The following is a 15,591-nucleotide window of genomic DNA, read 5'->3' on the forward strand; positions in this document are numbered from 1 at the left end:
TTTTGGATTCTGAACTAGTGGCACGTGGTTAAGCTGTATGTGAAAGGTTTAATGATTAACCTGTAAGATTTTTTGTATCCACAGTGATTTTTTTAATATAAAAACTATATGACTGAGATAGGTCTTGTTGCTAATAGGAATTTGTTTATATTAGTAAAGTTTTACAAGCACAGAGTAAACAACGTAGTACATTAGGCTTCAGCTAGAAATTTCTGGAAATTGTATGGGGGTTGATTAGCTAGAGGACATATCCATAGCTGGAAATCTTTTTAATTTCAAAACCCTGAGGGGTTGTTTGAAGTTGAGAAATCTGAGCTCAGTTGTATGAAGACTCAGATAGGGAGTCTGAAGCATAATTAGACTAAGTCCTGTCGATGTGTCAGAGAAGGTAAATCTCATTGGTGTGAGTACTGTAAAGATGTGTTGGGGGGATTAGTGGAATAGTCTTTTACTGTGAGTTTCAAATTTTTTAACTTGTGTTATATGTAGATAGTTTCATATGTTCTGTTTTGTCTGGGGGCTTGGGGGGGGGGGGAGGAGGAGGAGGAAGGGTGGGACCCAGGGACAGAGTAAGGAAAGAGATCAATCTGAGGCTGGTACAGTTGAGAACAGAAGCGACTTTGAGGATGTAACTCTGAAGATGGACAAGGGAGATCCAGTAGATGTAGTGTACCTGGACTTTCAGAAAGCTTTTGATAAAGTCCCACATAGGAGATTAGTGAGCACAATTAGGGCGCATGGTATTGGGGGCAAAGTACTAACTTGGACTGAAAGTTGGTTGGCTGATAGGAAACAAAGAGTAGTGATAAAAGGCTCCATTTCGGAATGGCAGGCAGTGACCAGTGTGGTACCACAGGGATCAGTACTGGGACCGCAGCTCTTTACAATATATGTTAATGATATAGAAGATGGTATTAGCAATAACATTAGCAAATTTGCTGATGATACTTAGCTGGGTGGCAGGGTGAAATGTGATGAGGATGTTAGGAGATTACAGGGTGACCTGGACAAGTTAGATGAGTGGAAAGATACATGGCAGATACAGTTTAATGTGGATAAATGTATGGTTATTTACTTTGGTGGCAAGAACAGGAAGGCAGATTACTACCTAAATGGAATCAATTTAGGTAAAGGGGCAGTACAGAGAGATCTGGGTGTTCTTGTACACCAGTCAATGAAGGTAAGCATGCAGGTGCAGCAGGTAGTGAAGGCGGATAATAGCATGCTGGCCTTCATAACAAGAGGGATTGAGTATAGAAGCAAAGAGGTTCTTCTGCAGCTGTACAGGGCCCTGGTGAGACCATACCTGGAGCACTGTGTGCAGTTCTGGTCTCCAAATTTGAGGAAAGACATTCTGGCTATTGAGAGAGTGCAGTGTAGGTTCATGAGGTCAATTCCTGGAATGGCGGGATTACCTTACACTGAAAGACTGGAACAACTGGGCTTGTATACCTTTGAGTTTAGAAGACTGAGAGGGTATCTGATTGAGACATATGAAATATTAAAGGATTGGATACTCTGGAGGCAGGAAACATGTTTCCGCTGATGGGTGAGTGCCGAACCAGATGACACAGCTTTAAAATACAGGGTAGATAGACCATTTAGGACAGAGATGAGGAGAAACTTCTTCACCCAGAGAGTGGTGGCTGTGTGGAATGCTCTGCCCCAGAAAGAGTTGGATAGAGCTCTCAAGGATTGTGGAATCAAGGGTTATGGAGATAAGGCAGGAACAGGATGCGGATTAAGGATGATCAGCCATGATCATATTGAATGATGGTGCAGGCTCGAAGGGCAGAATGGCCTACTCCTGCACCTATTATCTATTGTCTATTGACTCAAACAGTCAGGGCAGGCAGGGACAAGGTAGGATTAATAAATTAAATTACATTTATTTCAATGCAAGGGGACTAACAGGGAAGACAGATGAACTCTGGGTATGATTAGGAACATGGGACTGGGATATCTTAGCAATTACAGAGACATGGCTCAGGGATGGGCAGGACTGGCAGCTTAATGTTCCGGGATACAAATGGTACAGGAAGGATAGAAAGGAAGGCAAGAGAAGACCGGGAGTGGCATTTTTGATAAGGGATAGCATTACAGCTGTGCTGAGGGAGGATATTCCTGGAAATATATCCAGGGAAGTTATTTGGGTGGAACTGAGAAATAAGAAAGGGAGGATCAGCTTATTGGGATTGTATTATAGACCCCCTAATAGTCAGAGGGAGATTGAGAAATAAACTTATAAGGAGATCTCAGCTATCTGTAAGAATAGTAGGGTGGTTATGGTAGGGGATTTTAACTTTCCAAACATAGGCTGGGACTCCCATAATGTCAAGGGCTTAGAGGGAAAGGCATTTATTAAGTGTGTACAAGAAATGTTTCTGATTCAGTATGTAGATGTACATAGTAGAGAAAGTGCAAAACTTGACCTACTCTTGGGAAATAAGGCAAGGCAGGTGACTGAGGTGTTAGTAGGGGAGCACTTTGGGGCGAGCGATTATAATTTTATTAGATTTAAAATAGTGATGGAAGAGGATAGACCAGATCTAAAAGTTGAAGTTCTAAATTGCAAAGAGGCCAATTTTTGACAGTATTAGGCAAGAACTTTCGAAAACTGATTGGAGGCAGATGTTCGCAGGTAAAGGGACAGCTGGAAAATGGGAAGCCTTCAGAAACGAGATAACGAGAATCCAGACAATGTATATTCCTGTTAGGGTGAAAGGAAAGGCTGGAAGGTATAGGGAATGCTGGATGACTAAAGAAATTGAGGTTTTGGTTAAGAAAAAGAAGGAAGCATATGTCAGATATAGACAGGATAGATCAAGTGAATCCTTAGAAGAAAGAGTATAAAGGCAGTTGGAGTATACTTAAGAGGGAAATCAGGAGGGTAAAAAGGGGACATGATTTAGCTTTGGCAAATGGAATTAAGGAGAATCCAAAGGGTTTTTACAAATACATTAAGGACAAGAGGGTAACGAGGGAGAGGATAGGGCCTCTCAAAGATTAGCAAGGCGGCTTTTGTGTGGAGCCGCAGAAAATGGGGGAGATACTAAACGAGTATTTTGCATCAGTATTTACTGTGGAAAAGGATATGGGAGATGTAGAATGTAGGGAAATAGATGGTGACACCTTGAAAAATGTCCATATTACAGAGTAGAAAGTGCTGGATGTCTTGAAACACATAAAGGTGGATAAATCCCCAGGACCTGATCAGGTGTACCCTAGAACTCTGTGGGAAGCTAGAGAAGAGATTGCTGGTCCTGTTGCTGAGATATTTGTATCATTGATAGTCACAGTTGAGGTGCCAGAAGACTGGAAGTTGGCTAACATCACTGTTTCAGAAGGATGGTAAGGCCAAGCCATGGAACTGTAGACCAGTGAGCCTGACGTCGGTGGTGGGCACGTTGTTGGAGGGAATCCTGAGGGACATGTATTTGGAAAGGCAAGGACTGATTTGGGGATAGTCAATATGGCTTTGTGCGTGGGAAATCATGTCTCACAAACTTGATTGAGTTTTTTGGAGAAGAAACAAAAAGGATTGATGAGGGCAGAGCAGTGGATGTGACCTATATGATATTTGACAAGGTTCCCCATAGGAGACTGGTTAGCAATGTTAGATCTCATGGACTATAAGGAGAACTAGCCATTTGGATACAGTACTGGCTCAAAGGTAAAAGACCTCAAAGGTGGTGGAGAGTTGTCTTTCAGACTGGAGTCTTGTGACCAATGGAGTGCTACAAGGATCGGTGTTGGGTCCTCTACTTTTTGTCATTTATACAAATGATTTGGAAGCGAGGATAAGAGGTACATTTAGTAAGTTTTCAGATGACACCAAAATTGGAGGTGTAGTGGACAGCGAAGAAGGTTACCTCAGATTACAACATAAGCCTGAAGGGCTTATGCTCGAAACGTCGAATTCTCTATTCCTGAGATGCTGCCTGGCCTGCTGTGCTTTGACCAGCAACACATTTGCAGCTGTGATCTCCAGCATCTGCAGACCTCATTTTTTAAATGCTAGGTGCTGCATTTTGGGAAAGCAAATCTTAGCAGGATGTATAGACTAAATGGTATGGTCCTAGGAAGTGTTGCTGAACAAAGAGACCTTGGAGTGCAGATTCATAGCTCCTTGAAAGTGGAGTCGCAGGTAGACAGGATAATGAAGAAGGTGTTTGGTATGTTTTTCCTTTATTGGTCAGATATTGAGTACAGGAGTTGGGATGTCATGTTGTGGCTGTACGGGACATTGGTAGGCCACTGTTGGAATATTGCGTGCAATTCAGGTCTCCTTCCAATCAGAAAGATGTTTTGAAACTTGAAAGAGTTCAGAAAAGATTTACAAGGATGTTGTCAGGGTTGGACGATTTGAGCTATAGGGAGAGGCTGAACAGGCTGGGGCTGTTTTCCCTGGAGCGTCGGAGGCTGAGGGGTGACCTTACAGAGGTTTACAAAATTATGAGGGGCATGGATAGGATGAATAAACAAAGTATTTTCCCTGGAGTCTGAGAGTCCAGAACTAGAGGGAATAGATTTGGGGTGAGAGGGGAAAGATATTAAAGAGGCCTAAGGGGCAACTCTTTCACACAGAGGGTGGTGTGTGTATGGAATGAGCTGCCAGAGGAAGTGGTAGAGGCTGGTACAATTGCAACATTTAAAAGGCATTTGGATGGGTATATGAATAGGAAGAGTTTGGAGGAATATGGGCCAGGTACTGGCAGATGGAACTCATTTGGGTTGGGATATCTGGTTCGCATGGACGGGATGGACCGAAGGGTCTTTTTCCATGCTGTACACTCTATGACTCTATAATATGCAATTTTGCATGCTTGTGTGTCAAGACCACCATTTTAAAACAAAAAATACAAAACATGAGCCATTGATTAGACTTCTGAGATCTGACTTGTCCAGTAATAGCATTAACTGGGATCTTAACACTACTATTTAAAGATGCACTGTAGAAATTCACCAAAGGCCCTCAAATTCACCTTCCAAACTTACAATTGCTACTATGTAGAAGGACAAGAGCAACAAGTACATGGCTCCACTGCCACTTGAAGTTCCTCTCCAAGATGTTCATCATCTCAATTTAGAAATACATTCTTCAGTGTCATTGGGTCAAAATTCTGGAACTCTCTCTCTTGCAACATCATAGACATACCTACACAAAATGGGCTGCAGCAAATCAAGAACGTAGCTCACCACCACTTCTGATAGATAATTATGGATGGGCAATAAATGCTAGCCTAGTAGGTGACACCCATATCCCATTAATAAATTAAAATAAAATGATTTGGAATAAGTATTTAACCAGCTATGAAATTCAATAATGGAAAATGATTATGCCTTCTCATTCAAGAGACAACTGGTGTTGAGTTTAAGCTAAAGTCACAATGCTTCAGGTGAGGGGAGAGGTTGAGAAGGACCTTCCTGGCAACCTCAGCCAGGAATTGAACCTCTGCTGTTATTTTTACTCTTTATTATAAACCAGCTATCCAGTCTACTGAGCTAACTGGTAGAAAACAGATTTAAAAAAAGATGGTGCAAGGCAAAGGGGAATGGGAATGAGTCAAGAAAAGAAACATTAAAAGCTGCTGTCTACAAAAGAGCAAGGGTTATGTTCTGAAATTGTTGAACTTCATTTGGAGAGGTGTAAAGTTTAAAGTTTGGGAGAAGATTAGTAGCTCGGGTGCTTGTTGTTGTGATTCTGTTCGACGAGCTGGGAATTTGTGTTGCAGACGTTTCGTCCCCTGTCTAGGTGACATCCTCACTGCTTGGGAGCCTCCTGTGAAGCGCTTCTGTGATCTTTCCTCTGGCATTTGTAGTGGTTTGAATCTGCCGCTTCCGGTTGTCAGTTCCAGCTGTCCGTTGCAGTGGTCGGTATATTGGGTCCAGGTCGATATGCTTATTGATTGAATCTGTGGATGAGTGCCATGCCTCTGGCTGTTCTCTGTTTGGCTTGTCCTATTATAGTAGTGTTGTCCCAGTTGAATTCATGTTGCTTGTCATCTGCGTGTGTGGCTACTAAGGATAGCTGGTCATGTCATTTCGTGGCTAGTTGGTGTTCATGGATGCAGATCGTTAGCTGTCTTCTTGTTTGTAGTGTTTTGTGCAGTCCTTGCATGGGATTTTGTATACTACATTGATTTTGCTCATGCTGGGTATGGGGTCCTTCGTTCTGGTGAGTTGTTGTCTGAAAGTGGCTGTTGGTTTGTGTGCTGTTATGAGTCCTAGTGATCGCAGTAGTCTGGCTGTCAGTTCGGAAATGCTCCTGATGTATGGTAGTGTGGCTAGTCCTTTGGGTTGGGTTCCTTGGAAAAAAGGTCAGGAAATTTGCTCGAAATATTTTTCAACAAAGTAGATAGGAAAAAAACTAGTTTCATTTGTGAAATCATCAAGAATGAAAGGGCACAGATTTACCATAACTGGCAGAAGCAAAAATAATTTGTGAGAAAGAAGTTTTTACTCAGGGAGTGTGTAAGGTCTGTAATGCACTGCCTGAGAATATCGTGGGATATGTTCAATTGAATCATTCAAAAGTCTTAGACAGTTATTTGGAAAGGATGAGTTAAGGAATAGGAGAAAGGTGGGAGGATAAGAATTGGCAGAATGGGACTATGTGAATTTCTCACTGGGAGAACCTGTGCAGACTCGATGGACCAAATGGCCTCCTTTTGCACTGTAACAATTGTGTGATCTAGATTTAACGTTGGGAAGTTTAACTTTGGACCTCACTGCGGATGAATCACCCAGCCTCAAGATATCTACCGTGCCTCACATTCTTGCACAAGCTGCCACAATGAAGGGCGGTGCAAGTACAACGGTTAACCTTTCCTTTACAACATTTGCTTGCATGCGTCCTGCGTTTGCTACTTAGGTGGAATGCAGGACAAATTGTCTTACTTTTGATGGAGCCTGACACTTTGCGAGGCACCTGGCTATAGGTTACAGGTGGGCCGGAAGGAGCGGTGATGTTCGCACCCAGAGCGGTAATGATTGACGTCGCCGCCATCCAATGGAAGCAGGTGCTGTGACGTAATCTCGCCTCCAACAACCAATCGGGAATGGCCTCGGGGGCGGGTTCGTGTGCAGGTGTTTCCAGGTGAGAGCCCGAGCCTGGAACCCAGGGACGGGCAGCAGCGTCGGTCCACGGATCTTAGAGATCAATTTCGGTCAGCGATGGCCGAAACTTTCAGCCAGGAAGCCGTTTTGGATTTTTTGCTAGTTCACCGTGGAAAGGTGAGGAATGCCGACCTGACCGCTCACTTCGTCCGTTTCTTGAAGGATCCCGAAAGAAAACTGCAGAGCCGCGAACAGTTCAAGAAGTTCGTCAACTCGCTCGCCGTGGTCAAGGAGGAAGATGGGGTCAAGTACATCGTCCTGAGGAAGAGGTATGTCGAATTTCTCTCCGAGGAGATGCACTCTTCCAGTGATGTCCCGGTGCCCGCTCGACCGAAGGGGGAACAGAAGGCGAGGCAGAAGGCAGTTGAGAGCAGCCAGCCGGAGCCCGCGAGCTGCCCGCGAGAGCACCTGGCCGTTACTGAGGACAGGCAGCGCGAGGCGGCGCTCAGCGAAACCCACCAGCAGCCGCGGGCTCAGCGCAAACCTGCTCCTCAACAATTTGCAAAGCCTCCCGTCGACGTCGTGCGGGAGCCGCCAGGGTCGCCGGGGGCATCGCGAGCTGGAAACTGCAGCGGCCAAGCGAATGGCTGCATCTCTCTGCCCGAAGGTGAAGGTAGTCGCTTACAGCTTCAGCCAGTCAGGGAACATGCCAAAGGATTCAATGTCGCTCAACCCGTTTGGCAGAGCGATTGGAATGGAGCTGTCAGCAAAGGCGATGATGGTTCAGCTCGTGGTAATCAGAGGGCCAGAAATCCTAAAAGCGAGAACAGAAGTCCTGTAATTATAAATAGTGGCACTGATAAAACCGTCAGATTATCGAATGGTGATGACAGTCACAGCAGCAATCCTCTAGTCTCACCTGATCTTTCTCATCTGCCCCCACCTCGCTCTAATACTCCGAGTAAAAATGGAAAACTACTCCATGGCCATGCTTGGAATGACAATTCTGAGACTACCTCTGATGAGCTGGCCACTCAAGCCTTGCAGTACGAACCTGACCAACATCCTCTGGACAATTTGGTGGAGAAATCAGAAGATGTATTTCCCAGACTTCAGAAGCAGGGCAGTACATTTAGGCATGAGAACAAAATGACCAAGGTTTGGAAGAATCCTCTATCACCAAAGAAAAATGGAAGTACTGACAAAGTATACAAAATGCAATCAGAGTTACTAATTAGTAGTGCCACTGAAGTGCTTAAAAATTCAGCTGTATACACTGAAGAATGCATTCACAGGAATCAGAGAAAGCAACCACAACAGCATGGTCAGCTATCTACTGGAAATGGACAACTAATGGGCGTGAAACAGAATTCTAAAGGGCAGAATGTATTGGCCAAAAGAGACAAAACTTCTTTTAAAAAGGTTAAGAGCAAAATGTCAAGAGTTAGTCACAAATCAACTACTCGAAAAATAATGGATAAACAAGTAGGTCTTTCCATTGGTGACCAGTCACCAAGTCTGACCCAAACAATGAACCACAGTGGGTGCGACAAAGAGGATCCATCAAAAATTGGGGCTACATCAGAAAAAAAATCAAGTGATTCTATAGAGCATGAATGGATGGTGAAAACAGCTGTTGGCAAGTTTGAACAGGCTTATTCCTTATTCTGCAAAGACCCTAACTTTGCTATGAAAAGAGATTTTATTTCTGGCTATACAGTACTTCACTGGATAGCAAAACATGGAAACCATCGTGCACTCTCTCACTTTATTAGTGCTGCAACTAAAAAGAAAATTAAACTTAATGTGAACATTAAATCTACTTGTGGTTACACTCCACTGCACATAGCTGTTATACATGAACAGTTGAAAATCATCCAATATTTGGTGAAAAAATATCAAGCAAATATTAATCTAAGAGATCACAGTGGCAAAAAACCTTGGCAGTACCTGAGCAGTGAATCTCCTAAGAACATGTACCAGATGTTGGGTGCTCCTGATCATAAACTTTCAATTCATTCTGCATACAACAGCACATTTTCGGCAAAGCATATCAACACACCAAAATCATCTCCTTCTGTAAGCAGAAAATCATCATTCACTGCTCTTCTCAAATCTCCAAGGGTTCTTCAAAAATTCATGCACCATGATCCCCTTAATTCAATAATTGAGGATGATGAGCAAGATTGAAATACGTTTAATATTTTTTATAAATTGTATCAGAAATTATAATCTAGCTCCTGGTTATGTATCACATTCAACACGTGAATATTCTTCAAAGTAATTTATACATTTTTAGTTGATACACGAAGAATAATGCCTAAGTCTGATATTATTCAGCTGTGTCTCAGGTGAAGAGTTCATAACATGCAATCAATTAGGGTAAAGTTGCCATAGTCTTACCAGACCATAGGGTTACTGTCTCGTCAGAGAGTGGTAACTAGTGTTGGTTTAACCTGAAAGTTGCAATGTCTCAGGCATGGGGAGAGGTTGAGAAGGAGAGCCCTTTGTTGTAACCCCACAATGTTGGCACCACTCAATATGCCAAGCCAGCTGTCCAGGCAATTGAGCAAACCAAACCCCACAATAATAGTCATGAATATAGAATGTCTTCTCAACCCAGAGGAACAATGCAGTAGAAAGCCTATAAATACTTGGAAATGAACTTCTGGTACTCATTCATGACTTGAGTTGGACCAATATCTGTCATTCACAAGTTTTACTGGCTTTTCTTTCTGTGAATACCTCCTGATGTTGAAATTCTATTTAAATATTCAAAGATTCTATTTTAATTTCTTGTTATTTATGTCAATTATCCACAATTTTCAAACCATCCCTCTGAAGAGAGTTTGATTTTGCTGGAGTCTGGGTGCAGCATGTTTGCCAGCAGATCTCCAATTCCTCCTTCAGACCTTTTGTCGTAATTGTCTTATCTGATTGTAAAAGCTATACATTTTACTGTAGCTGTCACTGATGGTGATCAGAGAAAGGATTAAGGGCTGTATTTTCTTCCTGCTTCCTTAGCTGAAGCATCTACTATTTTTATTTTTACGGTTTTATAAGTTCAGTCAAACCAATTGTTATGTCCTAATTGTAGCAGTTCAGTTATTTTTCTAGTTTTGAACATTGATAACTGTATTCTGACCATATCTGTCATGACCAGAGCCAATTCAAACTGCCAGAACAGTCTTGCTCTGTTTCCTGAAGCTATTCTATCTGATGCTGCCATTATTTGAATATCATCAAGTTTTTCAGTATGATAGAGATGGAAATCCCAAATCATGTGACATGCTGAGTGATCAGGAATTTGTGTCTGTCATTCTATTTAATATTCAGTCTGTTGGAGCCAGGACCTTTAGAGACGGACACATTAAGGAAGTAAACTGAGGAAGGAAGCCGAGTGTCAGGGAATATTAGGAGAGAGAGAGGGCGCAGTCCCACAAACTGGGAAGAAGCTAATAACCAACTTTAGTATTTAGGATTACTGACACACATTCATATCATGCAATTTCCCCATAAAACATAAGACAATTTTTTTGCCATAACCTTCTGCATTCTTCTGTTGTTCCTATCATGATTTTGTTTTGAAGTTGATGCTGCTAGTTTGTGTGTGCGAAGTTCAGCAGGATGCAACAGAACCACAATTGCATTCCTTGTTTTATCTCTGTACTGTACATCAGTATTGTGACTATAGTTCAAGTATATCCTTGTATATCAGTAATGAAATTACATTTTAGTGTATCTGTGTATACCAGCACTGTGACTGTACTTCTTAAAAGTATGTGTACACAAGCATTGTAATTACATTTCTTGAACATATCTGTGGCCAGCAACAGCACAATTATATTTCTCAAGCATATTTTTGTTACCAGAATGTTATATTTGTGTACACCTGTACTGTGTCTGCTATATTTGAGTAAAAGTGTGTGAACCAGCACTATGATTACAATTCTCAACCATATCTGTTTATGTCAGCACTGTTTGAATGACTACATTCAATATTGTAAAATATATTTTTCAATCCTTCTGTGGTCAACTCAATTCCAAAATCTAAATACAAGACAGTAAAAGTTAAAATAGTATGAAAGCAGGCCATTTGGCCCATCAAGTCCACACCAACCATCCAAAGAGTATCTCACTTAGATCCACCTCCTCACTATCTTGCATTTGCCACAGCTAATCCACCTAGCCTGCACATCTTTGGACTGTGGAAGAAGACCAGAACACCACAAGGAAACCCACTCAGACATAAGGAGAATGTGCAAACTCTGTATAGACAGTTGTCCGAGAATGGGATCGAACACAGTTGAGGCAGCAGTGCTAACCACTATGCCACCATGCTGCCCAGGCTCCAGTCTCGTCATTTTTAGATGAAGTTTTTGTTTGCAAATATAGGAGACTTTCACTAGGATATGTTAATCCAAGGGAGCAGAGTAGCAATGAAAAATCAATTGAAAGAAAAACTGCATTTATTTTTTAGAAAAAGGTCTCAGAGTGGGCTGAAAAATTCTGAATACTGTTAAATATATTTAAATAACATAAAGTCATTTTGACTTTTTTGATGGTAATTTGTGTCCATTAATCTCCATGTAGAGAAAAGAGGAGTTATGAATTGGTTGCTGCCCAAAAACTCAATTATTTCAATATTATATAACAGTGCAAAGTTTTTGGCAATATGGATATAGAATTGGATAACAGACAATGCAAAGAGTTATGGTAACTAGTTGTTTTTCATATTTGAGGGAAGCATAGAATGGTGTCGCTCAGAAGCCAGCATTAGAACCGCTGCTCTAGGCTTGATAATATGTGGTAATAAAAGGAAAATACAGTTGTTCCTGGAAATCTTAGTAATAAAAAGAGAAAGTTCTGGAAAAACGCAGGTGGTCTGTGGAGAGAGAAGCCAAGATAATGTTTGAGTCAAATTTCAGTATTTTTGGAAGAAATCCAGAAATGTCACAGTTTTTATGGTTATAGCGCATAACAGCGATAGGAAGGGGTGAGGCCACAGAGTTATTTGTAAACAAGGATCCGAATTTTAATAGGCGTTGTGAAACCAGGAGCCAATGAGTTCCTGATCACAGGGATAATGGGTAAATAGGACTTGATTTAGATTTATTGTCACACATATATGAAAAAAAGTGGAAAGTGTTTTCCCGCATGTTATGCACAAGGTGTTGCCATGCTCCAGCACCATCTTGAAGCACTGAATATAATGCAAGATTTTACTGAAATAGAGTTCACTTTTCTCTCTTCATGTTCTTCCTCCACTGCTGCTCCAGTCGCTCCTTAACTTCAGCCAGAGTCTCCGAAGTGGGCTCTGTGTCAGGCTCTGGAGTCTCGTTTATAGGTCTCGGCCACACCACAGTTGCGACTGCTGTGTCTGAGTTTAGGCCATGGGCCTTGAGCCTTGTTATGCGGCGGAGGAGGGTTCCGTACCTCCTATTCTCCATCCAACGCTCCTCCAGAAGCTGCTGCTGCTGCTGCTGCCAGGCATTGGTTGTCAAGTCCTCCACTGTCCCTTTTACCAGACCAGGAGCGTTGGCTCAGCCTGCAAGTCCAAGCCAGGGGAAGTCAACCTGGGGCCTCCTCCTCACTCACTGGGGTCATTCTGGCGTTGCTGCCACCACAGACTTTCTCCTTCACTGCCATTCTCCAGGGAGTTGCCTGGGATTTAAATTTGTTTCCTCGCAATAATGAAGTTTGCAGATGGAATCCAATGCAAAAGGCAGCACTTAATGATGGACATAACTGTGGTCAAGTGGGTAAGGTGGGAGATTAAAAATCCATTGGGTTTAACTCCACATAGATTTGAATCCTGCCGACTGCCATCCTCACTGCTGTCACTTTATTGAAGCAAGTGCCTGCCAAGCTGCTGATGAATCAAACACACCCCATTTTCTCTTGGCTGTTTTGAGGAAATTTGCAACATTTAATGGCGATTTAATTTGCCTCATAAATTACCTATGTAATTTTTGTCTGTTGGTCAATCCTGAGGCACTATCTCTCTCTGTGTTCTTCTAATGTGTCAATGAAGCCCAGTTGTCCAAACTATGGAACATGTTAGTAGTGAAGGGGCTGCCGCTGCACACACACCAACTCTACAAAGAGTAACCCACACAGACTTATTTCCCTCTGACTAATGCATTTAACACGATGGATGATTTAGCATCGCCAATTCACCTGACCTGCACAACTTTGGACTGTGGGAGGAAACTGGAGCATCCGGAGGAAACCCACGTAGACACGGGGAGAATGTGAAAACTCCACACAGACATGTAAAGGCTCCAGTTCAGAATTATGCAGAAACAGTGATGCTGCCTTAAAATCTGGTTAAGGTGCATTGTACTCACTTGTTAGTAAAAGCGGATGGAATTTATTATTTCTCTCCTGTTCTCATCACCAAACCTTTCATCGAGTGGCTTTGGCAATATTTGCAGAATTGATGGGATTTTTGTTTGTGTCCTCACAATAGGGATATTCACCAATGAAATTCAATGCAAAAGGCAGGTCAGATCAAAGCACGTAGTTGTGGCTGTGAGGCTAAGGAAATGGATTAGAAATCCATTAAGGTTACCCCCCGACGTTGTTTTGAATCCTACTGACTGCAGTTGGTGTGAGCTATGATATGAGCCACAGAGTCTGAATAAGTGCAAATCTGTAGAAGGTTGAAAATGGGAGACCAACCACAGGAATATTGGAATAGTTAAGGATTGTGGTAACAAAGATATGAATGAATGTGTCAATAGACTAAGAAGGCAGAGAGGAGCAATATTAGTTTTGTTATTAGTAAAGCAAATCAGTAAAAATTACAGTTGAAAAATTTTGAGTTCAATTAGTCCAACTTAGCTTATCCCTAAGGTGAGCAATAGCATTAATACCATCCACTCCTATGTCTTACAGGATATAGTATGCTGCTTAATATTGTATAGAAAACCACATTTATGAAGTGTTAAAAGTTGTTGGTCATGTTTTACTAAGGTCACCACTTGAATAATTGCACAAATTTAAAATCTGAAGACAGTTCAATCATTAATCTATACTCGAAAGTTAGATTTGCTTCATTTTGTAAGTGTTTCTATGCTGAAATCCAAAAAAATGCTCCTTAGGTTTCCCAATTTGAGTTCAAAATACAATTTAAAGAAGGGTAACCTTATATTGTCAGCTCTACCACCTTCAAGTGGGATAGCTTGGCCCAGGAATCATTATTCTCAGTATTATTCTAAGCATTGTTCTGCTGATATATGTGTGGCAGATTAGTTATCACTGATCTCCACTCTTGACCTGATTAGAATATTTGGAATTTGAACACAGTTGTTGAATTAACATTTCATATGCCACCAGTGCCAAATTGTTCAAATTTTCAGCAACAGTTCATGATGAATGTAATTTATTCCTAGCCTAATAGATGCCACTGGCTGCAAATAATTTTTAATTTATTCCCAAAGCACGCTGTAAATCCTGTGGACATTATGGCTGCTACTCCAATCCGTGCCTATTATTTAAATCTCCTTTTACTATTTTCTTAGTCTTTTTAATCCTTCAGATTCCTGCAATAATGCAATCAGAGAATGATTCAGTGCAGCAAGAAGACATTCAGCCCATTGTGAGTATGCTAGCATTTTGAAGGTCCAGTCCTGTAAACTTCAATATATGAGCACTTCTCCAATTCGGACCCCCTGAACGCATGTCTTTATTTTTAACTGTTCCTATAAATTTGGCAGCTAAGATCCTAAACTCTAAAATTTCCTTGCTTCTTCTTCCTCCTTTAAGATATTCTATATTCTTTATGACCTAGTTCTTTGGCTCACCTTTGGTCTGCTCTAATCTCTCCTTTTTAAAGTTTTGTTATGTAAAGTTTCCAAACTAATGTCAACTTGTAAATTTCTAAATAGATTTAGCTTGCTCCTATTGTTATTATTCCCTAATGATCCCACACCTACTAGTTTTACTGGTTTGTCAGCTTCAAGTGCAGAATGGTTGCTAACCAGTGACTTATCTTTCTGGACTGACATACATTACTCCGCCTTTCACCCTCATCATCATTTTCTGCTGCTGCAACCAATTCTGTACAACCCCTGGAATTTCATTCCTACAAAGCACTTCCATCAGTGTGTCATATAATCCTCTACCCTTTAACTAGCTACTGGATTTCCCTGTTTTGTCACACTGGTGTCCAAACTTGGAGAAAATTTTGTTGATGTTCTATATTAACTCCATAGTATCTACCTAAACAACATCACAGTAAAACTCTATAACTTTGGTCTAGACTCATTCTTGTCTAGATTAGATTAGATTACTTACAGTGTGGATACAGGCCCTTTGGCCCAACAAGTCCACACCGACCCGCCGAAGCGCAACCCACCCATACCCCTACATTACCCCTTTACCTAACACTACAGGCAATTTAGCATGGCCAATTCACCTGACCCGCACATCTTTGGACTGTGGGAGGAAACCAGAGCACCCGGAGGAAACCCACGCAGACACGGGGAGAACGTGCAAACTCCACACAGTCAGTCGCCTGAATCGGGA

The 15,591-nt window shown here is 41.8% G+C and overlaps 2 protein-coding genes across 2 annotated transcripts in view; one reads left to right on the top strand and one right to left on the bottom strand.

The window, feature by feature from the left end:
- The window catches only part of LOC132816295 (septin-11), a 121,773-nt gene extending 114,846 nt beyond the window's left edge, over positions 1–6,927 (bottom strand). Inside the window, exon 1 of the mRNA XM_060825765.1 lies at positions 6,901–6,927. The gene's annotated coding sequence lies outside the window, so the exon portion shown is untranslated. The remainder of the gene's footprint in view (positions 1–6,900) is intronic.
- Positions 6,928–7,111: 184 nt separating this feature from the next.
- LOC132820005 (uncharacterized) lies at positions 7,112–10,806 on the top strand. Its single transcript, XM_060831936.1, has one exon. It carries the CDS (start codon positions 7,177–7,179, stop codon positions 9,247–9,249), a length of 2,073 nt encoding a protein of 690 aa, XP_060687919.1. The 5' UTR covers positions 7,112–7,176; the 3' UTR covers positions 9,250–10,806.
- The last annotated feature ends 4,785 nt before the right edge of the window (positions 10,807–15,591 follow it).

The sequence above is a fragment of the Hemiscyllium ocellatum genome, chromosome 1 (assembly GCF_020745735.1).
Source record: "Hemiscyllium ocellatum isolate sHemOce1 chromosome 1, sHemOce1.pat.X.cur, whole genome shotgun sequence".
NCBI lineage: Eukaryota > Metazoa > Chordata > Chondrichthyes > Orectolobiformes > Hemiscylliidae > Hemiscyllium > Hemiscyllium ocellatum.

Excerpts from the sequence above, each read along its gene's own strand:
- LOC132820005 (XM_060831936.1), top strand. The coding sequence starts at position 7,177 with ATGGCCGAAACTTTCAGCCAGGAAGCCGTTTTGGATTTTTTGCTAGTT.